Source organism: Anser brachyrhynchus (genome assembly GCF_964034855.1).
Source record: "Anser brachyrhynchus genome assembly, chromosome: 1".
Classification (NCBI taxonomy): domain Eukaryota; kingdom Metazoa; phylum Chordata; class Aves; order Anseriformes; family Anatidae; genus Anser; species Anser brachyrhynchus.
The window spans coordinates 105428707-105455246 of NC_137694.1; the positions used below are offsets into that span (position 1 = coordinate 105428707).

Here is a 26540-nt window from a genome sequence, read left to right on the forward strand (position 1 = left end):
GGGAGACAATGAGCTGACTGCATGACCCCTCCTTAAGCCTCCCATGCTAATACTCCTCAGCTCGTGGTTGGTACTGAGAGACTTTCATGTTTACCAAAATGCTGTGACACAAGCTGCACATGATGTTGCCATGTACTTTGCTCTCCTGGCTAGCAAGGTTCCTGAAGCTAAAAGCCCTCTTTAGCACGCTGAAGTGTGCCAAACACATTCTCTGACCTTTTAGCTTGTCAGGAAAATCCTGACTCCTTGTTCCTGCTTCACAGCTACACACAACTCTCCTGTCTTCTGAGCCCTGTGTTTTGCATTCTGTAAGTAGAACATTTGCTTTAAGTTTAAGTGACAACTCCTAACAGTACCGTGTAGAAAGAGTTAGCTGTCTGAGGCTTTCAAATTGCCATAGCTTTTCTTTGCTTCCACAGCTGGGCTTCCTTCTTCTCTAGAATGATTTGAGAGGGGAGATCTGAGAGTTTTGTTTCCCCTTGGGATCTCATCCATCAGAGTATAAAGCCTACAAAGGCTTTATGGACATAACTGTACCCCTAAGTTTCTTTCATGGAGTTGTGGCCACTCTTGACACAATAGTTCTCAAATCTCCCTCTGAACAGCAATTTGTGCTGTGAGGAGGGAATGTTGGAGGAGTAATGCTTTTACATACTTCACATGTGGCTTCCAACCTCTACAATTCTGTGATTCTCTGATAACACCAAATGTTGGAGACTACAGTCCCTTTATGATATACAGGAGCCACTTTGAACATTTGCCATCGACCAATATCTAGTTCCAAATCCATTTTGTTTATTGCAAAAAAAAATTTCCTTTCCACCATGATACACCAAAAATTGAGTTTGTTCCAGATACTTTATTGGAGGTATGCAATTCAGAGCCCGCAGCTTTCTCTCCTTTTATCTTTTGTTACTATCTATTTGGCAGCACAACAATACTCTTGTGTTACCCGATATAATTGCACTACTTCAAGGGTGCCTCCCAGGGAGAGCCTGTGTTTGTGCCTTCCACCCCTGACCTTATGCTTGGGAAGTGTTCTGTACTCGTTCCTCAAACAGAAAGGCTATTTCTGCTTCCTCTCCAGTGGTAATGTATTCTGCAGCTATATATTGAACTGCTTAGCACTGTACAGAACATATTGGAGGATGTTTCCTTGAAGAAGTGCTGTCATTCCTAATTATCTTCTATTATATTTCTAAGCATTTGAGGCTTCCAAGTAGGCTGAGGGGAAACAACTCGGTTTCAGGCAAACTGTGAGTCAGAGAAAGTCCTTGCTGAGTAGTTTTCCCTTTTAAAGAACTAGGTGTTTTTTAAGGCAACTACCTCATAAAACACCAGTGCCAGGTAAAAAACATCTGCTGGAGAGCCCTGAGTGGACATCAGTGAGTGACTGAAGAGTCACATCCACGTGTAATGTCATCCCTAGTTGCTGGCTTGAGGAGAGTACAAGCTCTTTGCTTTTACATGGATTATGTAGAAATCCTGCCAAGTGGCAAAGGCATGGGAGTTCAGACTTCTGAGGAAAGCTTCCAGAGTCTCTACTGTCACCTTCATGTACACTGCAGCAGATGGATCCCATATGAACTGCTGGAAGAAGTGGGATCAGATAGGTAATCTTTTCTCACAGTGGAAGTTAAAGATTAAAGTAGGATTAAGGTTCTGGAGCATCTTTCTAACCACGGCAGAGTAAGAAAACATGACTCAGCTAACTTCTTAATACAGAGTGTGTCAGTTGGGAACAAAACTTTCACATGGGCTTTGGAAGGATCCATGGATGGCGACAGTAACATTGAAGCCAATGAGAGGCTGCTCACTGGAGTCGTGCTGAGTAGACGTAGTCTGTGTGATTTGTATTCAACTGAGTAACCCTGAAGCTGTTCTGAGTTCAGGATATTCTAACACTTGTTCATTATAACATAGTAAGGATAAAAAAAAGTAAAGCCACTGTGAATCTTCGTGCTTTATCTGCCAAAGATAAAACAGAAGAGCAACCAGGCACTGCAGGATTCCCCATATGTGCTTTCTTCATAGTCTCCAGCATGCAAGGCCTCAGCCTAAACAATACTTTGCTGCCTTCTTGGTCACTTTGCTGCCTTCTTGGTCACTTTGCTGCCTTCTTGACACTTCTGGCTTTCTTTGCTCTAGCTTTCAATCATTTCTTTTTCCTGCCCTATATATCAATAGGCTTATAATTCTTCAACGTATTTTGTGAGCCCACTACTGACACTGGCAGCACCTTATATTTGAAGAATCAGCCGCAAAAGAATTGAGAGTGTGGTTAGGACTAGTATGTTTAAATAGATCTGGAAAACATCCAGTTTTGGGCCCCAAGAGTGCTCATTCACTGTATTTTTTTCAGCATTTCTTTTACTGTTCATTTTAATTTTTATTCAAATATCTACTTTTGTTACTTCAGCTCCAATGCTTTGAATCCAACCTTCTGATCCTATAATTAAGTTGCATATTTATTAATCTCCTGTTCTAAATATGAATATCCAGGAAGCTGACATTGAAAAACTGATTCTTGAGTCACCCATGAATCTATTTCACATAAGGCCAGAAGCTTCTTTTTCTTTTCTTTTCTTTTCTTTTTGAAAATTTTACTATTAATTTTGGAGCTCATTTTCCAAAAACATGCAGTTTTTGGTAAAGCTTCAGGTATTTGCACATTTGCCAATTTCAGCTCCAAATACATTCTTAGAACCTCAATCAAAAAAGGAGTGGACTACTGCACTGCTTCCACCTGCAGGGAAAGTAAGAGCAGGGAGAGTTTTTGCCTGAGCTCTCTGCAGGGAAGGTGCAAAGCCAGGCTTTGGCTTAATGAGGTATTCATTACTTACTGGGATGTACTAGAAAGAAAACATTCACAACTGGGAAAAGTAAGCATCAGGACTGGCTGAGTGAGTATTAAAGATGTTCCTAGTTTTCCAATAGCACAGAAAATGTAAAAAAATCTAGAACCTAAAGTGTTTCTTAGAACACCACGTTTTAATATTACTCACTAGTGATACCTGTGCCAAGCAATGCACTCTGCCTTTCAGTGAGTTGATTGAATGATCTGCGTGACCAAAGAAACTCACCCAACAGACACCAAAGAGGGAAATGATATGCCTCAGGCTCTCTCTTTGTTATAATGTGAGGGATGCTTGGACATAGAAAACTCTACCTTCTGGGCACTATTTGGGCATTAATTGGCCTGCTGTAGAAGTGATATTGCTAAATACAACCACAAAGAGAACAATCTTTCAGAAAAGCCTTAGAACAGTCCCTACAGAGCAAAAATAAGAGCACAAACTGAAACTCTCAGCCTTTTCTGTTGGGGGGAATCAAGAGTTTTAAAGCTGTCTAGGGTGGAAGTGTTTTGTTTCCGGTAAAAACATGGCTCATTCTTTTTTCTTTTTTTTTTTCATGAAATAGTAAATTGTTGACATTTTTTCTGAAGTGAATTGCTAATTTTGAGCAATTAAGGAAAATAAAAGCTCCCCAGGCCTCAGAAAATATAAAAGGGGATTTTTTTTCTCATAATCTTTAATATGTAGTGTCATTCCTTTTCCTAATAAGTGTCTTCTGCACTCATCTTAGCTATACTTATGCTTTAAGTATTAAAAAAGTATAAAACATTAAAAAATAAGTTTCAAATTGGTGACTGCTAAAGATAAGCATGCTAACTTCCTCTGACATAGCAAGTTTCTGAAAGCTATAACTCAACGATCCTATCCTACAGCTATTCAAGTATAAAGTGAGGATAGACTCGAGCATGATGAGTATAGCAGCTCCCTCCAGAATTTGCTCACTAGCAGACACTGTGCATTCAATGCATTTTTCCTTTGGCCTTTCGGGAGTTAAACCCTTTTGTCTGAGTTTTACATCTATCATTACTTCTTTTCTTTGTTGTCTCATGAGTTTTTTTATGCTTGTTGACACTTGGTTTGGTTGAATATGAATGCTTGGAGGGGATTCAGTGACTTAGCATTGTTCAAGTTACGCTCCTAGTGTTTTTACATCAAACAAACAGAGATGTCATGGACTAGCATGATCTGAGAGGTGATCTTGTAAACAGTGGTAATAGTGAAAGCATACATGCCTCTAGCTTTCCTATTTATATAGTCTAGGAATACTAAGTGAAACTTAGGAAAGAGACACAGAGGACTAAAACTAAGTGAAATGATCTGGTGTAATTCTTCGTTGTTTCTTAGATGTACGACTCCTGCTTTTGATCATTTGGAGAGGCCATCCCCTACATGAAGTTCTGGAATGAATTGTCAAAAGTATTCAGAAAAGGTTCATTTCAACCATTTAATTAACAAGGTCATCACTCTGTTCAGATGTTAGGTGCATTTCAAAAAAAGTGCTTCATGATGTGTAGTCAGTCTGGGACACAAGTTATGGCTAGCAGACTTGCTAAGTAATTCTGTATAATTGTAGACTTTTCCTGGTGTGATGAGGTTAAATGGACCTTTTTTGTCTCTTCCAGAAATATTTTCTCTGGTACAAAAAACAGTCCAAGCCTTACTTTGAATAGTGAAATAAAAACAGGTTACGGAATAGACACATAAAAAATTCTCTAGTAAAGCCATACAAGCTGGAGATCTAAAGCTGCCATGGGATGTAAAAAGGATGTACAGTTCCTCAGTTTAATGAGTAGTTCAGGCTTCTTTCCAGAAGCAAGGTCCACACAAGAAGACACTATATCAGCACATACATGAGACAGAATTTTTCCTCTCCCAATAAAAAAGCAGAGTACAAAGCAGATATTAGCTCAGTGGTTTTATTCAGTGGTTCCCATTGTGAAGGTAGTGAAGAGAAAGCTAGTATCTTCAACAGTCAATTGCTCCACTGACTTCAGAGAAAAGAGAAAAAAGTCTGTGGATTTGGTCTGAAATTAAATAACACCCTGGTGACAGTATAGAAAATCCTCTAGCTAAATTTTGAAGAAAAAAAAAAAAAGATTATTTTGGAGACAGGGCACCTTGATTTTTAACTCCTTCTTATTTCAAGGAAGATACAGCAATACTGAAGGCTGTGAAGGCTGCCTAGAAGGAACATACATATCTTCCTTTGAAATACTGAAGAAGAGTTATCTGTCCCTTCTTCTTTGCTGTTTCCCTCCCTAGCTCTCTGACCAATTAGCCTCTGATCAGGGACTCCTTGCTGATATAATTCAGTTGGCTTTCTCAAATAAAGGCAGAGAGAATGTGGACAAGAAGGAAGTAATAACAGTTAAAGGAAAGAGAAGATTACAGCTTAATTGCTGGAGACAACTCTCAGTGTGAAACAGTGCTAGTAATGTTGCATATGTTTGTTCTGAGTGACACTACTGAGCAGGGCTAATACATTGACCATGAGCTCAGCAAAGCCTCCAGCACTGATCAAAAGCTTTTAGAAGGTGACTGAGCTGAAGGATTCACCTGGATAGTTACTGAGTCAGAGACACGAAGTCAGATTTCTTCTGTATTTGCTCTGCATCTTTGTCTGTTCTTTCAAGTAAGATTTTTGTAAGTTCTTTCTACAGGAAAGTATTCTCCTTTGGTAAGGAGATACCAGGAGCTAGGTGGCTTAGCCATGTGGAGAAGGTACGGAACTCATATGGAAAAATATTTTAGTGGACAACTGACTGACTGAACAATAGCAAGATGACATACTTGTTACTGTCGTAGTTCTCTATGCAGCATCTAATTTTTTGCATTGTTTAAGAATCAAGACTTTATTACGGAGCTCATGAATTAATTTAAAATTAAATATCTTAGGTAGTGAAATATGGGGAGAAAGAATGAAACAGCATAACATAGAGATAGACAAGTTTCCCAAATTTTCTGCGTTAAAGCTACAGGATTGTATAGATATATCACAGTAAGTCAGGTGAAAGAGCCCCAAGGCACTATTTTTTACTTCATGACAAACAAATAAAATGAAAATTTCAAATAATCGAGAGTGTGGGATATAGTTTAACTTGTCAGACTTGTATTACATTTGAGCGAACTCCCAAGTTCCTGCATCAGCAACTTCACATGATGCAAGCTCTGTGAGAAACAGTTGGTAGGTCACTAGATGTACTGGAGGTAAAAGAGGAAAGTTATAGGCGTAAAAGGTTATAAAATGCAGATTTTGCTAGATACCATTGACATTGTCACAGCCACTCCCTTTCAGCCTAGCGTTTTGGAAATTTGTAGCAAAATTTAAATGCTGCACTTTAGAAATAAGCTGCATTTCATATCAGTTTCCATCTGACCAGTCTTGCAGTTGACCATTCATTGGAATGGCATTAAACAAAGGCCTTTGTTTTACAGCAGATTGAGTGTGCACAGCTGAAGAAAGTGGTTTGAACTAGCCTGATTTACCACTCGTGAAGCTCACACAATCTCTGCTGCCAGAGATGGGAGAGTGAGGGGCAGTTTGGGGTCATTAAAAAGGCAACTTGGTACCATAATGTCCTCAGAGTCATAGCTGATTCCTCAGCAAGTGTCCATCTGTAGCAAATACAAAAACATTGTTTTGTGTGACTTTTTAGGTCAGGTATTGTGCTCAGGGGGAAGTTTCTGATGGGAACAGAAATACCGGGGACAGGGGACAGGACTTTTGGGTTTTGAGTAGAACTGGAAGAAGTGAAAGCCAACCACCTCACAAAATCTTTTTCTCAAAAGGTCATTCATTTTTTTCAAAATGTGTAGAAGCTCTCAACATTCACATTGCATGGCATTCCATTGGAAATGCCAGAGAACTATTTATTCCTGTCCTTCAATAAAGCAACACTTAAATTCAACCCAAAGGAAGGATCTCCATCCCCGTTTCTCTTTTCTCAGGAGAGTATCCGAAAATATTGAAGACATGATGTGCTTGTAAATATTCTTCATTACAAAGGTCCCTTCAGACTTCTCTGTATGCACAGCGTTTCCACATGAAAAGCTGCCAAATTCTGGGCACTTTCAAATGTCAGGTGGTATATTTGGAAAGATGAAACCAAAGTCAGAGTATGGATTCAGGTTCTCGAGGGTGTCAAGGCACTTATCCCACATCAGCCTGCATTTAAATTCACAAAAATATTGTGTCACTTTAGCATCCTAAGTCCAATCCTTCAGCTGTTTAGAACAACTGTCCAGCTGCCTTCCAAGTTTTCCCAGGTCCTGATGTTGCCAAATTACTCTGAATTTTACTTTTTTTTTTTTTTTTTTTTTTTTACCTAGACTGCACTGCCACTCCATACTGAGCAGAGCAGAGAGGGAGATTCACCTCCCTTGACCTGCAGGACATGCTTCTTTTGATGCTGCTCAGGATACAGTTGTCTTTCTGGTCTGCAAGTACACATTGTCAGCTCATGTTGAGCTTCTCATCAACCCAGACCCCCAGGTCCTTCTCATTAGAGCTATTCTCAATCCATTCTCTGTCCAGCCTATATTTGTGCTTGGGATTGCCCCGACGCAGGTGCAGGCCTTGCACTTGGCCTTGTTGAACTTCATGAAGTTGGCATGGCCCTACCTCTCAAACCTGTCAGTGTCCCTTTGGATGACATCCTTTCCTTTAGTAAATTGTTTGGAACTAACATTATTGAAGCCCAGACCTGTCTCCTGTAGAAAAATAATGAGAGTAAACAGGCAAAATGGGAAGACTGCAGACTAGAAATTGGCAGCTTTGGTTGCAACAAAGGTGTGATATTTCCTTGCAACCTTCCTTCTAAAGAAATGCAGTCCTAGTACAAAGATCTGAGACGTGATAAACCCGTAGTAAAATAATGGGATAACTGTGGCTGGAGCTCAGGAAGAAAAAGAGTTTTTTTTCTTTGGAAGAAGGGGCAGGCCACTCAGGAGGACTATGAAGATGTTATGAGGTTGTGCAGGGAGAAAGTTAGAAGGGCCAAAGCCTAACTGGAGCTCAATATGGCTACTGCTGTTAAAGACAATTTAAAAAGTTTTTATAAATACATAAACAAGAAAGGGAAGACTAAGGAGAATCTCCATCCTTTAATGGATGTTGGGGGGAAACATGGTGACAAGAGATGAGGAAAAGGCTGAGGTACTTAATGCCTTCTTTGCCTCAGTCTTAAGCAGCAAGACTGATTGTTCTCCAGGTACTCAGCCTCCTGATCTGGTAGATAGGGACAGGGAGCAGAACGAAGCTCTCATAATCCATGAGGAAAGGTTTAGTGACCTACTACTCCACTTAGACATACACAAGTCTATGAGGCCAGATTGGATCCACTTGAGGGTACTTAGGGAGCTGGTGGAAGTGCTCCCCAAGCCACTTTACATTATTTATCAGCAGCCCTGGTATCAGGGGAGGTTCCAGTCAACTGTCAGCTAGTAAATGTGATGCCCATCTACAAGAAGGGCTGGAATGAGGATCTGGAAAACTACAGGCCTGTCAGTCTGACTTCGGTGCTGGGGAAGGTTATGGATCAGATTATCTTGAGTGCCATCACAGAGTACCTACAGGGCAAAAAGGGGATCAGGCCCAGTCAGCATGTATTTATCAAAGGCAGGTCCTGCTCGATGAACCTGATCTCCTTCTACAATAAGGTGATGCACTCAGTGAATGAGGGAAAGGCTGTGGATATGGTCTACCTAGACTTCAGTAAGGCTTTTGACACCTTTTCCCACAGCATTCTCCTGAAGAAGCTGGCTGCTCAAGTCTTGGATGGGTGTATGATTTGTTGGGTTAAAAACTGGCTGGGTGGCCTGGCCCACAGAGTCGTGGTGAATGGAGTTAAAACCAGCTGGAGGTCAGTCACTAGAGGTGTCCCCCAGGGCTCAGTATTGGAGCCAGTTCTCTTCAATATCTTTAGCAATGAACTGGATGAGGGAATTGAGTGCACCCTCAGTACGTCTGCAGATGACACCAAGTTAGGTGCAAGCATTGATCTGCTCCAGGGTAGGAGTGCTCTACAGAGGGATCTGGATAGACTGGACCAATGGGCTGAGGCCAACTGTATGAAGTTCAACAAGGCTAAATGCTGGTTACTGCACTTGGAGCACAACAACCCCATGCAACACTACAGGTTGGGGAAAGAGTGGCTGGAAAGCTGCCCAGCAGAAAGGGACCTGGGGGTATTGGTCAATAGATGGTTGAATGTGGGTCAGCAGTGTGCTCAGGTGGCCAATAAGGCCAACGGCACCCTGGCTTGGATCAGAAACAGTGTGGCCTGCAGGACTAGGGAAATGATTGTCCCTCTGTACTTGGTTCTGGTGAGGCCACACCTCGAGTATTGTGTTCATTTTGGGCCCCTCACTATCAGAAGGACATTGAGGTGCTGGAGTGTGTCCAAAGAAGGGCAATGAAGTTGGTGAAGGGTCTAGAGAACAAGCCTTATGAGGAGCAGCTGAGGGAGTTGGGTTCTTTTAGCCTAGAGAAAAGGAGGCTCAGGGGAGACCTTATTGTACTCCACAGTTACGTTAAAGGAACCTATAGTGAGGTGGGGATCAGTCTCTTCTCCCAAGCACCAAGTGACAGGACAAGAGGAAATGGGGAGGTTTAGGTTGGATATTAGGAAAAATTTCTGTACTGAAAGAGTACAGAAGTTCATCTGATTATCTTAAAAAAATCATCTAATAATATCAAAGATCATCTAATTCCACCCCCCCTCCCCCTCCCTGCCATAGGCAGGGACACCTTCCACTAGATCAGGTTGCCCAAGGCCTCTTCCAGCCTGGCCTTGAACACCTCCAGGGATGGGGCATCCACAACTTCTCTGGGCAACCTGTTCCAGTGCCTCACCACCCTCTGAGTGAAGATGTCATTGATGTCAAGAAGTCATTGTCACTGACTGACCTGTTGATTACATGAATCATTTAGCTTACGAAAAACCTTACAGTCCCCATTTACAACAAGGAGTGGAGATTGGGACTACCAATCAGAAGGCTTTATTCCAAAGAACAGTAAAAAATGAGGTGTTAATCTGGAGAGAATCCTTTTTTCCAAGTGGAAGTAAAAATTGCACAAAGTTTTCTTCTTGTGACTAGAAGTCTAACATCTGTAAACAACGTTCTCCAAGCTCAGTCATGGAAAAATGTGAGAATCAATGTCATTTCTTCAGAGTTTTCCTTCAGGATAAATGGAAAGACCAAAATAAATCAAAATCTACAGAATCAGCAGCAGATTATTCTCCTAATTTTAGGTTTCTTAAGAGGAATCTGTGGCCAAAAATACATGTTTCAGGAGTTTACTTTTACATAAAGCTACCACTGAAATATATGACATGAGTTTCCAAAAAGATGGGTGGTTGCACAGTTATCTCCCTTATTAGGAAAACCACTTTATTTGCAGTTTCTGATCCTCACTGACCCAAAACATTTTTAAAGCCTGGACCAGAATGTGTCATTTTAATCGATGTCACATTGGGATTTATTCTTCTCTGCACTTTTCATTGCCCTCCACAGAAACAACCAAGTCTCTTATCCTCTTCTTCCCCTACAAATGCTTGTCTTATACCTTCTGACCCATTACTTCTTCTGGCATGTATCTGATTTCAGTTGGAAGATGCAGAGCAGGGTGTATGGTATTCTGCAAGGGCATATTCATCTGGAAAGGAAAAAAAGAAAGATGACAGTTGTATGAGAGTAAGAAATCATTCAGACCTTAGTCCCTGTGCATAAGATTAAGGCATTATGCTAAATCAGAAAACATCTTATAAATTTTGTTGTGGTCTGTCAGTCGTCAAGGCATCAGCGCCTAATACACTCCTCTGACAGTGTTTGTGAGGACACATTGTTACTGTGATGACATGCGATGTGGATTGGGTAGTACAACAGGAACTCCAGGGAGAATTCTCTGGATACTGCTACTGTTCTGCTGAGAGATAGTTCCCAAAGGTTATACCAGTCTTGAGAAAAGCTTGTGAGAACCTGAGGCACAGTTTTGATAACAAAACTGCCACAATTGGGTAATGCCTGATATATTTGTAGTTCCTTGAGGACATATCTAGAAAGGTGGTCAGGCTCTTAATATTCTAATTACATGCTTAAGCTCCTGTTGAGTTCAGCAGAACTGTAATTCCTACTTAAGTATTTAAATTCCAGTATAGACTAGTTTTTTGACCACAGCCTACTGTGGTAATGTAAAGTTAGAGACAAGCTAGATGAGACAAACTAGATTAGTGAAGTCATGAATGCTGTTGTATTTGGGTTACTGATTTTAACCATCATGTCCAAACTGGGGAAAGGAAGTGGAACCACGCTTCTTTCTGTATGTAATTTGTAAGAAAGCAACTCATGACACATCACTTTCTAATCTGCTGTATGTTTAAATGAAGCAAGAAATGAAAAGATGGGGACATCTGCTATGTTTCTGCAAACCCTTTGCAGTCTAGTAACAAAAAGCAGAAAAATTGCTAGCTTGCTTCTCTAACAAAGAGAAATAAAAGCAGCAGAAACATGAAGAGAAGCTTGCACAGAGATAGTAAGGGAAAATCCACTGTCCTCACCTAGCAAATGCTGAGATCAGTACTTTGATTTAAAAATTTTTTTTTTTTTTTTGTGCGTGTGTGTGTGTGTCTGCTGAGGTCACCTACCTGTTTCATAGTAATCATAAATATGTACTGGTGCTGGCTTGATATTTGACACAGGCAGGCTTTGCTCCACACTGAAGGAGAAGCTGATTGCTTTCTGGGAGAGCTGGAAATAGCAAGACAAAAAGATGAGGACTTTTTCTTTACATGTCTGCTCCTGAGGCTAAGGTTGAGTAGATGCGTCTGGGTCAGACTAGGTGACAAAGTACCATTCTACAATTCTCTCCAGGTTGTAATCTTTATATCAAATCAGACAATTGTTTAAATGTTGTTGGTAAACATGTTTTGTTGCTAAACCTGTGAGCTATTTTTCTTCTTCCTTTTCGTACTTCCATTGCCTATAATACAACCAGTCTGTGATTACTGAAGCTTTCAGCACATCACTATTCTTCCTCTCACTGAAAATTACTGTTATTTTCTTTCCTTGCTCTTTCCCAGCTAAAACCACCTTCCTGTGAACCTTCCCATTTTTTTTCTCTCTAATCACACTGAATTCAAGACCCCCAACCTCCCCTATTGTTTTGTTCCTCATTCCATACTCTTGCAGCCAGACCCAAACTTTCCTCCTTGCTCCTCTTCCTCATCTTCAAGCTTTCTGCTGTATGTCTGGGACTGTGACCCTGCTTTCCTCTCCACTTCTTCTTGTTTTTATCTTGCTGATCTCTTTATAGGAATGGAGCCATGGACTGTAGATCTTTCTGCAATACTGGTGCCCTGCTGGGTAAACCTTTCCATCTCAACATCTCAGGCTCTCTGCGAATTCAGAATACTGCCTCTGATCTTCCTTACTAGATCCTTGGAGACCAACTGATAACTATTATTGTATGAAAGGTAGATATAATTCATTTTGCTTCCTCACTCCTTCCCCTTTTGGTATTTTAAGATACCGTGTGTTTTGATTTTCATCCTTCTCTCTCGCTCCCTTTGTTAATGTCATTGGTGTGGGAGGAGCATTCTTTTCATACATACCTCTCTCTAAAAGGGAGGGGATGATATTGACTTCCTGTGATACACTTTCAGCTTTCATCAAATGATGAAAAGTGTCACTTAGAGGCTCAGGAATATTATGTAGACCATGATTTTTTGCAACACAAAATGCAACTTTGCTATGTTTGCAAAATATTATTTAATCACATAGCATTCTTCATGAAAAGTAGCAACAAAGCTCTTCACATTAGACTACAACTACTGTATTTCTAGGTAACTTACTTGAGGTTGGACAGGGTAAAGTCCCTTTAATTCTTTAAGGTTTGTATTCTTAATCTGTTTTTGACGTGATTTTTCTTTTATCTGGGAGCCTATTTTAAAATTCTAGTTTAACAAAACCCAAAAGAAACCTCCCAAACTTACCTTCTGAAGGTAAAAGAAGATGTGGTTGTTCTTGATGTCTACGCGATCCACAACAGAATCCTGGTATTGAAGCTATGAATAAGGCAAGTGATACCAATTTTAATGTAGGAGGTTTACCAAGGAGACTTACAAATAGCTGTACACTAGCAAAATGTCTAAAGTGTTTGCTGTGCTCCTGTTGTGCCACCATGACATCTAGTGGCCAAAATAAAAAATGCAAAAAGTTGAGTGCTTTCATACGATGGCAAGCGGAAATCAATCACAGTGAAAAGTATCCTGGTTTTACTAGTCAGGTTTGGTGTGTGTGTCTCCTTATTAGCTTAAGCATAGTCTCATTTCAACGAGAATTTACAATCACACGATCACTTATGCAGGTTGAACTAACTTGCTTTCTAGAGTAATATATTCTTAAAAAAATACTACAATAGCTCAGAAAAGGTTCAGAAAACCATATGAACAAAATTATTTTACTATAAAAAGACACAAAAATAAAATTTTCCAAATGTTAAAACCAGCTATTTTTGCCAAATGGATGCAAAGAGTGGGATGTCAATGATGTCATCATCAGAGGTTTTCATTTTCCAAAGAAAAGTTATGAATGTCTTACGGTTCTAGCCAAAAAAAAAAAAAAGAAATTCAGGCCTGAATGATGAGTGCTTTTAGATGCACCAAGCTATGAGAAGATTCTAAAATAAATTGCATTATTCTTTTTTTTTACTTGGAGTTTAAGTTTCATGATTGCTAGTGTATATCAAAATGGACTAACAGATGAGTAAGTTATGTGGATTGGCAGCCAAGTATTGAAGCAGCCACAAGTCTGGGCCAAATACTGAAGAGAACAGAGGATCTGATTTGGAGGGACCAGAAGGTCTGAGTTTGTTACTGGAGACACTAATAAGGTCCTGGGGTCACATACTGGACAAGCCAGCAATCTGGACTAGCTAGCAGAGAGACTTGTTTTTGTGTGTGTATGTGCCTGCATGAGGCAACTGGGAAAACATACAACTCCAGCTATATTAGTGACTATGTACCTAAGGTCTATGTATTGGAGGTACCCACCATGCATATGTGTAGGTGCAAGGGGTCTCAGTCCCAGACACTGGAGTGGCTGGAGTGGCCCTGAAGGTGTATATATGTCCAAGTGCCAGTATAAGGCAGACCAAGGAACCAGGGGCAACTACTGGTGAGACTGAGTGTCTGAGGCCAGCTACCAGAGGGTATTCCACATTGTGTTCATGCATATATACCTATATCGCTTCCACAAATGAGCTTTCATCCTGATCAGACAGAAAGAGGAACAGGATAAGGCCATCTGTGCTATATGTGCCTTTTCTGTCTCCATTGATCTGTGTGGCCAGTCATGTATAGATGTATTGTGTGCATGTGTGCCTATTGGGAATACATGCTCAGCCCTGCTTGCTGACTGGACTTGGGGACAGCAGTCTCACCTCTTTTGAGCTACTGAATTTGGCAGCCCCTAACAGATTTGTCTTCAGCAGATGAACAGCTGCAAATTTGACAGAGATGTGACAGAAGACTATGACCAGGGACTTTGTAGAATCCCCATGGGTCCACAATTTGCTAATCAGTGACTATTTTTGTCAGCTTCCTTTATTTTCAAGGTTTACCATTCACTTTGCTCCCATTCTTTACCTTTTTCAGGGAAGATCTATCGGGAACAAAACCTGAGAGCATCTTCACATCAATAATAGCCATGTTGGAGACATGGCGGTTCCCTGTGTAACTGAAACGAGAAAACCTCTATTAATGTCCAAATGAAGAGGAGACCACTGAATGAAATTTTCAGCTATAACTCACAAACAACTCAGATAATGTCTATACTGCATGGTCCTGATGTTCCACTGGTTTACAACAAGTGTGAGAAATTTAGTAGTGAAGCATGAGAGAGTTTCAGGATATTGTCTTGTTTGTCTTCCTGCAGGCGCACAATGACAATTAACTGCCTGTACTTAAATCCTCCCTTGGATGTTTTACCAAACTGAGAATGCAGGAAGGTAGATCAAGAAGAGGAAGTTACCTGGCAGAGATGACAAGGTCAAACTTTGGTGGGAAGTTGTTTGTGCAGGATACATTGGCTGGCTGTACGGAGAGAGAAAATCCTGCAAATTTGTTTGGTAGATGGACGTTGTATCTCAAGGTTGTCTAAAAGAGATGGAAAGCGTGAAATGGTCACAGATCTACAGATTTTGGTGGCTTTGGCATGAGGTATGGAAGGAAATGAGGTAAAGAGGACCCTGCTTAGTTCTCACCAGGGTTGTGGTGAGTTTCCAGCTTGCTTACCTGCAGATAGACACAGCCAGTGCCATTCACATCCATGCTGTAATTCCCTGGAACAGTGGGTAAGGAAGCCTGCTGCAGTAAGAAGCGGTTCTTGTCATTCACCTGGAAAGCCTTACTGGGGAACTGCATGAAGTTGACTTTGACTGTGTTATGGCTTTCCTTAGAGAAGGTCAGGTATCCATACTTGGCTAAAGCTTGGAGAGCAACAACAGTGTCCTGAAAAGAACAATAAGATCCCTAATGAGATAGATACACAGCTGTGAAATAGAGCATGAGATTAGCAAAGTTACTCTTTTCCGTTGTCAGTGATCAATCATAAAAGGAGAAGGACTTTGTAAAGAGCTAAGGAGAAAAGCTACAAGTTCTGGGTTAATGGGATTGAATTATCCCAGAAAATCTGGTATAATGCTCTGTCAACAGTTACCCTTATCTTCTGCTAACTTGAAAATCGGGTAAATTCCCATTTCTGAAAACTAAAAAATGTATGAAGCTGCCTACGAAGACCATAATGTGTCCTGCCAAGGAGACTTATATGAGCACCATTTATCAAATATTATCCAAACAAATATGGAATGAAGACGAAACATCATACTTTTGAGATCCAGCTTGCAGGCTGAACTGTTCCCAGAATCTATTCTTTTTACCACACCCATTTGTCACCTGGCTGGATGAGAAACCTCCATATGGGTTCTGCTGTTTGACAAGCCAGTACACGATGCGAGCAATGTATGATAAGTCATCTGGAGTGAGTTCGGCTTTGTTGAGCAATGCCAGCAGCACATAGCTGGTCATTTCAATCTCAGCAGAAGGGGCACGGGGATAGAAATCGGCGTAATGTTCTGCTGGTGGCTTATTTTCTCTCTGCCAGTGAACTGAACTACCTGAAAAGAAAAAAGCAGGATGTAAAAAGCATGAAAATGTTACTTGCTGGTTAATTCACTGCAGAATCACATGGGAGATAGGCATACAATTCCCCACCTTCCTTTAACTAAGAGATTTTTTTCAGCCTATAACGTTCTGAGCTGTATGAGTTTTAGTTTAAGTACAGAAAAGAACACAGGAAGGGAAGTGGAAAGAAATTAATAAAGTGGAGCTTTACAAGTCAAAGTGGGGGATGAAGTGGAAGCAGTGCAGCAGTAGGATGCCAATATGGTCATGGACTGGAGCACATGACATAGTAAAGGGAACTGGATTTGTCCAGCCTGTAGAAGAGGAGGCTAAAGGGAAAACTATGTGTAGTCTTCCACTACCTTGGACTGGAGTCTTCCTGACATCAATTACCACCTAGATTATTTCATAATTCTAAGAACATCAGGCCACAGCTCAATCTTTTGTGAGGCCAAAAGACACAGAGAGAGAAGATCATAGAGATCATAAACTCAGTAGCATAGCAGACAGGAAATGAGAAGGGAGCAACATGAATGAGAATACTGTACATCGGAATAATTACATCATAACAAAGGCCATTCCATCAGCTGTACTGCCTGCATCATGGCCATACTTCACTTACCATCTCTCGTAGCTCTTTTATCCAACTTCTCTAGGAAAAATCTGGATTTTTCCTCTTCACCAGCTAAGCCATAAACATAGGCAAAGAGGGCCTGGTTATACAGGTTGTGGACCCCATTGCTAAATGCAGTCTCCAAACAGTTCATGCCACTCTGAACCACAGGATGCTAGTAATACAAAATATAGTAGGGTTGTCAGGTTACTCGGGTTTGTGTCTCGACCTCTCTTTAAAGATCATCACTTCTTAAGCTGCCATCACTGACACTTTATACTAAAATATATGCAGTCCATTACATGTTTAAGGGCCTACAGTGTGTCTTCTATAAAATGTGATCTTGCAGTAGTGTTGCCTTCTTTCTGCATTTATTTAGAGGCGGCATGACTAACAGAGCATGGTTTCTTTTCCTGACTTGTGAGATGATCTTATGCAGGTGAATCCTTTGACTCTTGGTTGCTCCATTTATAAAACAGAGAATATTTTTACAGTGTTATGTAAAGTATATTGAGCACTCACGATGAAGTACGTTCTCTCAGATGGGTGTTATTACTCATTTGCTAGCTATAGCTATCAAGATAACTCTTCACCCTTTTAGCCTTACAGACTCTCTCTATGAGCACTGACTGCTTCAGCTCAGATATCACCACCACACTGTTAACAGTAGTCTGACTGCAGTCTTACTTTATAGGAGTGGCACCAAGCTTCAGAGATTCTCACAAAGACATTGGGAACTAAGTCCACAAGGCTGAATCATCCTGTAAAATGTTTTTATCCTGTCTATCTTAGATACAGAAATGATGCCTCATCTCGCAGCTTCTAGTCTTGTAAAACTCAGTATGCTTAGAACACATTTGTCAGACTGGGAACAATTCTATTCTTCCCTATTTTACAGAAGAACAAAGATTCAGGCCAGAGTCTCGAGGATATACAGGAAGTATATTACAGAGAACAAAACCGAGTTCTCATTCCCCCACACCTATTAAGTATTCCAGCCAGCTAAGTATTTCAAACAACATCTCATCATTTCCTTCCATTGTTAACAATGACACAGGAATATAGAAACATGACTTGGATATAAAGGCACAGAGAAAGTTGTAGGACTGGAGATTTGGATAGTTTGGTCTTTAGTTCAGAGATAATTCTAGACTGGACTCTGGATGGAGTGGGCAAATTCAGTCTGGATTTTACACCTACATAGACTATAATTGTTTAACACAGTTGGATTCCCCAGGGATTTTACACCTTCAGATGAATTTATACAAACTAGATAAATAACTAATCTATAATACACATCAAATGATTCTGGCAGCTGCAGAGTTCTGTAGACAGATTTCCTGAGCTGACCATACTGTCCTAGAATCAATATTTAAGACATAGATAAAAAATATGGATGGGAGGATTATGACTTGAACATTACTTGGTACATGGCTGACCAGACTAATAAAAGATAACAGAATCAAATACCTACCTCAACAGAGTGTCCAACCTCCAGCAATGCTGCTACAACGTACGCTGTGAGTGAGTATTCACCTTCTTTTCCACCCTGAAGAAAACAAAAGCAAAAAATAGGTCAGTACAGCTATCCTAGAAAGAAAGGAAATATGAATTCATTCACGGTCCAGATAATAGTTAGAGTAGAGATCAGAAGCAACTTCCATCTCCCTGTGTGCACAAGAACAAGAAAAATAAAGATCACTCAGGATAAAGCCAAAATTGTAATTATTTCTTGTTTGTTTGTTTGTTTGTTTTTTGCTTTTACATATCTTCAATAAAGCACATTATAGCCTGGGACTAAATGCAGTGGTGGAAAATAAAAGCTGAGACTTCTAGCTTAGAAAGTTCTGCTTGTTTCTACCTAATAATCAATAGAAGACATAACAATCTTGCCCAGCTTATAAACAAACAACACTAGAGAACAGTACTAAGGAGAGTATGGGTGTGATGATAAATTTGGGTATGGCAGAAATAATAAAAATCAATCCCAGTAGCAGGACTGGAAGTTTTGGAATATACTGAACTCAGTTACCTTCAAAGCATTGTTGAAATGTGACCCAACATTTTCAAAGCAGCCATCTGATTTCTGCTTGCTTGCCAGCCAGATCAAAGTTTGTGACTGGACATTGTTGTCGATGTAGATGTATCGTTTGGCTTGTGCAAATGACTTGTACACAAAGGCAGTGAGCCTGCAGGTGAACCAGAAACAGAAAGCAAATAGTTGTGAACAAGATAAAGAAGGCTTACCAGCAATTGGATATGCATAGAAACGAACATAGAATGAAATCCATAACTTCTGTGGTAAAAGAAACAAGTACTTTGTAAGTTTTAAATAAATAGTTAAAATCCTGGTATTACAAACTGACATGAGATTTCTCTATTACTGTGCTAAAACCATTCCTTCAGAACGGGGGTAAAGCATAGACACAGCTTGATGACTGATGATAGTAATTTCTTATCATAACTAATGGAACTATGAAACAATCTGTGTGGGAAGGAACTTCTGTAAGTCTGCAGTCCCACCATCTGCTTAAACTAGGGCCAACTTCAAAGCTTGGTCAGGTTGCTCAGTGTCTTGTCTAGTCCAGGGATCCAGGGATGGAGATTTCCACACCCTCCCCAGGCACCTGGTTGAGTGTTGCACCCTTCTCCTGGGAAAGAATTTTTTCATTCTGTCCAGTTTTCCCTGTTGTAAATTTTGTATGGAGAAACTCTTTTCCTTACTCTGTGTACCTCTGATGAGTCCGACTGTCTTTTCTACAGATTTCTCCTGATCTAGGTAGTGGAGGGCTGCACCTAGGTTATCCATTAGACTCCTCTTCTAGAGGCTGAACAAATCTAGTTCCTTGTCTCTCCTTGAACATTATGTGCTCCAGTCGATGATCATCTTATCATTGTTTTGTTGCATTCTCTCCAGTTTATTAGTATCTCACTTACTGGGTGATCAAATTAATTGAGCTATGTCCATTTAGATGATTAAAAATAAGAACCAATTAAAATTTTGAACATGTTTCAAAGATTCTGAGCTAAGGAAATAGAAATTGTCACCACTTACCACACACTCCCTTCCCCATCTCGTGTCCCAAAGGAGCTGTAGGATCCATCCCGGTGTTTGTATGATAGCTGCTTTTGGTAGCCTAAAAGTGCAATAAAGAAGACATTTTCTTATCACAGAAAAGGACTAGTCCTGCTGTTTATTCAACTGAAGCAGTAAGACTTTGGTATTTAATATTAAGTACTACATGTCTGGTGAATAATATCAGCCATTAGGATTTCTAGCTACTTTTGCTCCTGAGAGTACCAAATGCTTCTTTGGGGTGCTGTCATTGACTGCTTATGTGCAGTACATGTGGTGCTAGAATTCAGAGATCCTTGTTCACCATCTAGAGCTCAGGGCATACGATCACAATGATCACAATGGAAGAACGTGAAAGGCTCTCACCTGTAATTAAGTAACCAGTACCCTTGGCTCTAATCTCTTCAGTCAGCTGCCCAGTTTTATTCAGATAATCAAGGGCATAGATGTTGGGTGTGAACAAGGCCATGTTCTGTTCTCCACAGCCATAAGGCATATGAAGGAGGTTTTCCATATTCCTCAGGGCTGTGCCCAAGATGTCTCCTGAAGAATGAAAGATATGAGTCCAGTTCAGTTCAAATGTTTATTTTCTTATGCAGTTTTTTACATTGTTTTATTTTACATTATTACGAGCTCATTATTATGATACTCTATATGACCAATACAGAGTAAGCACAGTAACCAAAGACACAGCTTAGAAGAAAGACTGAAGTACCCCCATTTTGATTTTGATTTTTGATTTTGATGCTGAATGCCTGCAAAACTGCAAATTTGGGAAGGAACCAATCACTGGAATGATTGATGCTGACTGGTATGTTTTCTGAGAATTAGCTATGAATGGTTAGAAGGGTTAGAATTCCCTAGCCTTTACCATGTGCTTCCCATTTGGTGTGTACATATGAAAATGAGGTTTGGGGGTATGTTGCTGATGGGCTACAGAGGTTGTATTCCACAGTACCAACACACCACGCACTGACCCAGACATGCAGAACAATTACTTTTAGAAAGCAATCTGAGTTCAGAACCTCATTGAGGAGAACTGTTGGTCTTAATAATGACTTTAAGGTTCGCAGAGCTGATTGGGATGTGTTAGTCTCATTCTATGGGTATTTATAAACTGACAAATGTTTTTCATTATGCAAAAGTATAAATTTGAATTGTGCAGTCAGCATATCTCTGAAGTCTTCTTTCCAAGAAATAAAAATGTGTTGGTTTTGTTTTTTCAGGAAGTCTGCTCTGGCTTAATTTTCAGCTGAATCAACTGTTTTACTACACATATACATACACATACTACACTATATGCTAATGCAATATCACCTGAAATGTAGTATATTGAAATAATCTGACTATTTTTTTCTATCCTCTTTTGATACAATATGAGATAATTCTGGGCAACTTCTGTCTTTGGCATTCTGGAAAGTAGAAAACATTTTCTCTAAATCCAGATGAAGTATCTCCTCAACCTTAGTTTTGCATATGTATACATGGTGGCACTGGGTTCATCACAAGGGAAAAAATGTTTTACTTTTAATTTTAGTCTAGTTACTAAACTTACCGATGACAGAGAAATAAGCTCTGGCTGACCCCTCCACCAGGTTTCTTGGCAGGCTGAGAGACACTGGTTCAGAAACTGTTTTGCCTGACAAGAAAATAGAACTAAGAATTGTTGAAAACATTTTCCTCCCCCCAGATCTTTACTTTCTATGTGTTACTACAGTTATTATTTGCTGTCTTGGTAAAGAAACCACTGCAGGGCCCATGCCCAATGAGTCTAAGGTATCTCTGAAAATTCTGAATTGTAGCCCAGCTCCTTAACCCTGAGACCATCCTTCCTCCCCTGGGAAGATCTCTGTTTTCATAGGAGAAAATCAAGAAGGCAGTGAAGTATTTCCATCAGTTCTTTGGAATGGATGAATAAACTTGCCTTACCTTTTGTGCAAACTAGGGAGCTCTGAGTCAATTCTTTTTTGATACCTTCAGGCTGTTTGATTGCAGAGAAGTTGTCAGAGAGAGAAAAAAAGTGTAAAATATCACTATGAAATCAGGAATAATTAAGCAGTGTAAAGCATTACATGGAAGTGGCTATCCAGAGGGTGCACCCTCCTGTACCCTGTCCTGCCCTGTCTCCACTGGAATATCTCTTGAGCTGTGGCTTACTCTCTTTTTTACACTACAGACTGTGCTGAGCACCATCCTTTGTAGAAAATAGACGGTTCCAGCCTCTGAGAAGGACTTGAGGAGAGTCATGTGCCTGCTGCTTTATGATGCTCAAGGTAAATCCCATTCCTTTCATATCTGTCCTTTCCTCCCCAGTATTACAGTCACAGGTGAAAGGCACATACAGGTAAGGAATTAAATCTCCCTTATGGCTACAGCTCTGCTGACATTCAAGGAGTGTCAGGGTATGTATGCTCTTGGATGCCATGGATCATCATGAATTCCACTCTTGGATTCATGTGGAGAAGCCCTACTGCACATAGCTCCATCTGTCAGCTGTCTTGCCTCCTCACACTAGCTAACTGCCTCTAACCCACAGCCATAGGCACTGAATTTTCCAAAAAGAAGAAACCCTATGCAGATTTTCTACTGTACCTCAACTTGTAATGTTTGAATCAGGGTGTCCCTGCGAATTGTCCTCTCTTCTGAGGATGTGTTCTTTCCGGCATCCCCAGTATCCAGTTTGGCCTCAGCAGTAATTGTGAATTTCACCTCTCCTGGAGAACCAGCCACCAGCCCAAGAAAAAAAAAGTTATTTTTAGTGTCTGCAGTTACACCTGTCTTTCACTGCCTCTTACTAGTCTGACTGACAGCTGATAAATGTATTTGCTCTGAAGGCAATGTAAACAAATTTCATTAAAACGCCACATCTGCCCACTAGTGTCAAGGAGTACTTGCCTAGGGACATAGTACAAGGGATGAAATAGGGATGGATCCTGGCTAAACAACTGACAGTACTTGCTATCAGTTTTTACCATCTTTTAAAGAAAAGTCCTATCTGTGGTTCATTTTGAGAAGAATCTTTGCTAATTTAAGTTTTTGTTTGTTTGTTTGGTTGGTTGGTTGGTTTTTTTTGTACTTCAGCTTTTGAGGCACTAACATATAAACTTATAAACTACTGTGATTGCTTTTTTTTAAAAAGACAATGTCGACTTCAAGGCAGTGTAAATAGACACATCTGTAAAACTGTGGGGGAGCAATATCTTCTGCCTATTGAGAACCCACTGCAAAATTATTAGCAAATTTTATTCTTATTGAATACAGTTCATTAGGTGTAAAACTGTAAACTGAAGGATCATAGGCACATGAAACCCTGTCAGTATTTCATACATAACGAAGCAAGTGAACAGTTCTTCCTAAAATAGACAGGAAATGAACAACTCACTGCTTTTTCAGTGCATATAAGAGAACTTTAGCAGAGGGCCAATATTAAATTTTTGACACAACTAATAGAGTTGTCCAAAAATGTTTGCCTGTGGATTATTGATGCTTCGTTGAAGTGTGGGAGCAACAAAGGTAGAAAGATAAAATAAGGATAAATCAGGGTAACCAAAAGACAACCTTACCAAGACTGAGGGGGTTAACAGTCCAAATGTAGGTTTTTCTTTCATTGGCACACACCCTTGCTGTGTTTCCCTCTGGTGAAAGGACTTCTGCCTTGTAGTCACTCGACTCTGCCAGTATGGCACTGACCTGAGAAACAGAGAGAAAGCAAGATTACAAAAGAAGTAGACTGTCCCTAAAGGTAAGCTGCAGGTCACAGAAGATGGTTACTTGCTGGAGAAGCTCTTTGTCATCTGATTCTGAAGGATGGTGCTGGGAAATAAGGATGGCACATTTCTCTAAGGAGCCTGTTTCTTTTCTGGCCACTGTTAATGGCTGTTTTTTACAGAAGTGTGCCGAGGTGTCTGTGCTCGTTTTATCAGTCAGGCCTTCTTATGACTAACTGCTACATACTACATACTCAGTATGTATTGTTTTGTACAGCACAGTACCCACACCCTCTCAAGTTCCTCCCTCAAGAGCAAAAATAACTGAATTGTGTAGGGATAAGGAGCAAACTGTGGACTAGCCGGCCTTTTCTGATGAATCAAGAATGGATCCTGGCAGAGAGGGTGAAAGAGTAATGTGTCAAGCTACAGCATAAGTTAAACACTTATTTCTGTTTTTCTAATGTGTTATGCAGGATACAGAAGCAATGTTAGGAACTCTGGGAAACAGGCAAGCCATATCAGAACTGAAAGGAGACTTGACGTACCTGGATGCATTTGTCGAGGTAATTGAAGATGTTGGCTATTAAATTAAATTTTTCCCCTCGAATGACAGAGTATGGCAAGGTGAGATCCACAAAGAATGGTTGGAATGCTGTCAGCGAAACAGGTGAGGAGATGCCAAAGCCAACATCATTCTGCAAACAGAAAGCACTGGCTTTCCATTCTGTGATAGTGTCAGGAATGGTGTAAAAGACATTAGCCTGTCCACTGGAACTAAGGAAAACAAGAAAAACAGATTAAGAAATTATCTTTGGCACTTTCAAGGCAAATTACAGAATAGGCCCCTGGCTGAGTTAGTACTTCTGTTTTCATCTCAGTTTCCATGAGATATCTCTCCGTATTTTAAAAGATATAAAGCTGGAGGTAAAGATGAAGGTGTTGGTGAACTATGTTTTAAAAAGCACTTGGAAGAATACTTGGCTTTTTAAATTTAGAAATATCATTTGTAAAAGTTGAACATATTGAAAAAAAAAAAAAAAAGCATTTAGAACAGCCCCTGGATGCATATTTAGACAGAGATATTCTCTTTGCAGAAGCTATTATAACCTGGAAAGAAAAACAAAATAACCTGAGTTTTCTGCTGGTGGAAATAAAAAATATAATGAACAATAACAAGTTTTCCTCCTGTTTTTGCCTAAACAAAGTCTTGTATTTTATTGTTAGCACTTATTCTTTCTCCCCATCAGAAGAACAGTAGCAGAGAAAAGAGCAGATATGAGTCACGGTTCAAGTAGGCTTGATACTGTATATAAGACTGGGATGTCAAAGCTCTGTGAGCACAATGGGAAAACAAGACTCATACCTACAAAGTAGACATACATTCCATCGATTCTTCCCAAAATTAATTTCAGCAAGATGCAGCAACTCAAAAATCCATAAGAGGTAAGAAATGAAGGTAAAAATACTCACTCAGTATGAATCAGATCCCAAATCCATGTCTCAGGGAAGTATTTCCGAACAGTGTTAACAAGGCTATTAGCATTAATCCTTGACTCATCTAGGAAGATTGTGTATGGTTAAGTATACTGTTAGAGAGGTCAGGCCAGAACAAACAATTAAATGAGATCTGAACTGCAATCAGATATGCTTGAGAGCATAAATGAACACTAAGTGTTCAATCAGAGCATTTTTCCATTTTTTCCCATAAGAAAAATGAAAACTCTAACAAATATAGGGCATAAGAAGGAACATTTTTTTTTACCTAGTCTGTCTTCCCATGGGAAAATACTGGAAAATGTAGGTATTTCACAAGACACTTCACCTTTTTTCACATTGAAAGGTCTCATCATCTAGTTAGAAAGGCATTTCTTCGTCCTCTATCACTAGCTCTCTTCAATTTGCAAATGCCAACAGAGGCCAGAATTGTCACCAAAGTCTATACTGCTTTACAAACTTCCCTTAGAAGTCAATTGTTTTACCATATCCAGACAAGTAAACTAGAGCTGAATATCCACTCAACTGGAAAACTACTTTGATTCAGATGGCCAAACTACATGACTGGGATTAGGAACCTAAGACCATGGTTCTGTGGATTTGGATGAGATGTTAAACAAACAATGTGGCATGGAGGTGCTTTCAATTTCCTCAGACTTGCTAGTTATATTATGGAAATGATAGTACTTTGCTATTTTGCCGGAATTAGAATCATAGAATCACAGAATCATAGAAAAAAATAGGTTGGGAGGAACTTCTGGAGTTTTCTAATCCAATCTCCTTGCGGTAGGACAAACGTCAAAGTCAGCTCATGTTGCTCAAGGGTCTTGTCCAGCTCAGTTTTGAAAACCTACAGGGATGGAAATCCCAAAACTTGGAGAACCTCTTCCAGTGCAGCAAGGCTGTCATGGGGAAGAACTTCTTCCAAGTGTTGAACAATAATTTCCCTTATGGTAACCTATGACAATTACTTTTGCTCTTTTGCTGTGAAAACTTAACTAGGAGAAAACAAAAAAAAAAATCATACCATTTGCTGATCTATAAAGTTCTTTTCAGACTATCTGCTAAGTATGCTGAATGCTGTGTGAATTCTTAACATTCGGAATTCACATTATTTTTCTGCATTGGCATTTCCTTTTATTTAAAAGGAATATATATATTTAAATATTTAATTGTGCGTTAGTGAAAAAAAATAAAAACCTTGGAAAACTGATATCAATTTATGAAAGTAGCGTCCCAATATTCTCTGTCTTTCCCATATTCACCCTGTAACTAAGTGAGAGAGAAGTGACTTCACTTCTGTGAGGACTGTCAACAAGAGATCACCAGAGGCAAACTGTGAAACAGAGACTTATTTCCCAAAAAGCTCAGCATGCTATCTGTTATTTTCTACATGCAGCAGTTTTGAAGACTAGGCATACTGGGAATGGAGACACATCATGAACTTTCTTTTACCTGCGCCATAGGCACCGCCACTGACACCGTGTTCTAAATAGATATGGTCATCGCCTCGATCTGACCTGTCTTCGTTGCACAGAACTGGCTTCCGCAGCACAGAGTTGGTGAAAACCTTCAGGCCCATATCCTGAATGTAAAAGAATCAATTAATTT

The 26540-nt window shown here is 40.0% G+C and overlaps 2 protein-coding genes across 2 annotated transcripts in view; both read right to left on the bottom strand.

The window, feature by feature from the left end:
- Positions 1-826, bottom strand: part of LOC308187674 (ovostatin) — a gene marked incomplete at its 5' end in the record, with an annotated part of 45518 nt that extends 44692 nt beyond the window's left edge. The window contains one exon of the mRNA XM_080575875.1: positions 740-826. Coding sequence (XP_080432001.1) covers positions 740-826 — 87 coding nt within the window. The remainder of the gene's footprint in view (positions 1-739) is intronic.
- A 9012-nt stretch (positions 827-9838) lies between these two features.
- LOC308195393 (ovostatin-like) overlaps positions 9839-26540 on the bottom strand; it is a 30440-nt gene continuing 13738 nt past the window's right edge. Inside the window, 19 exon segments of the mRNA XM_080592730.1 lie at positions 9839-10512; positions 11501-11603; positions 12848-12919; positions 14501-14591; positions 14886-15010; positions 15149-15364; positions 15809-16029; positions 16659-16824; positions 18124-18198; positions 18682-18838; positions 19705-19786; positions 20092-20268; positions 21281-21364; positions 21655-21706; positions 22318-22439; positions 23289-23415; positions 23981-24209; positions 24906-24993; positions 26385-26514. Of these exon segments, the coding sequence (XP_080448856.1) occupies positions 10460-10512; positions 11501-11603; positions 12848-12919; positions 14501-14591; positions 14886-15010; positions 15149-15364; positions 15809-16029; positions 16659-16824; positions 18124-18198; positions 18682-18838; positions 19705-19786; positions 20092-20268; positions 21281-21364; positions 21655-21706; positions 22318-22439; positions 23289-23415; positions 23981-24209; positions 24906-24993; positions 26385-26514 (2370 nt within the window). The 3' untranslated portion in view covers positions 9839-10459.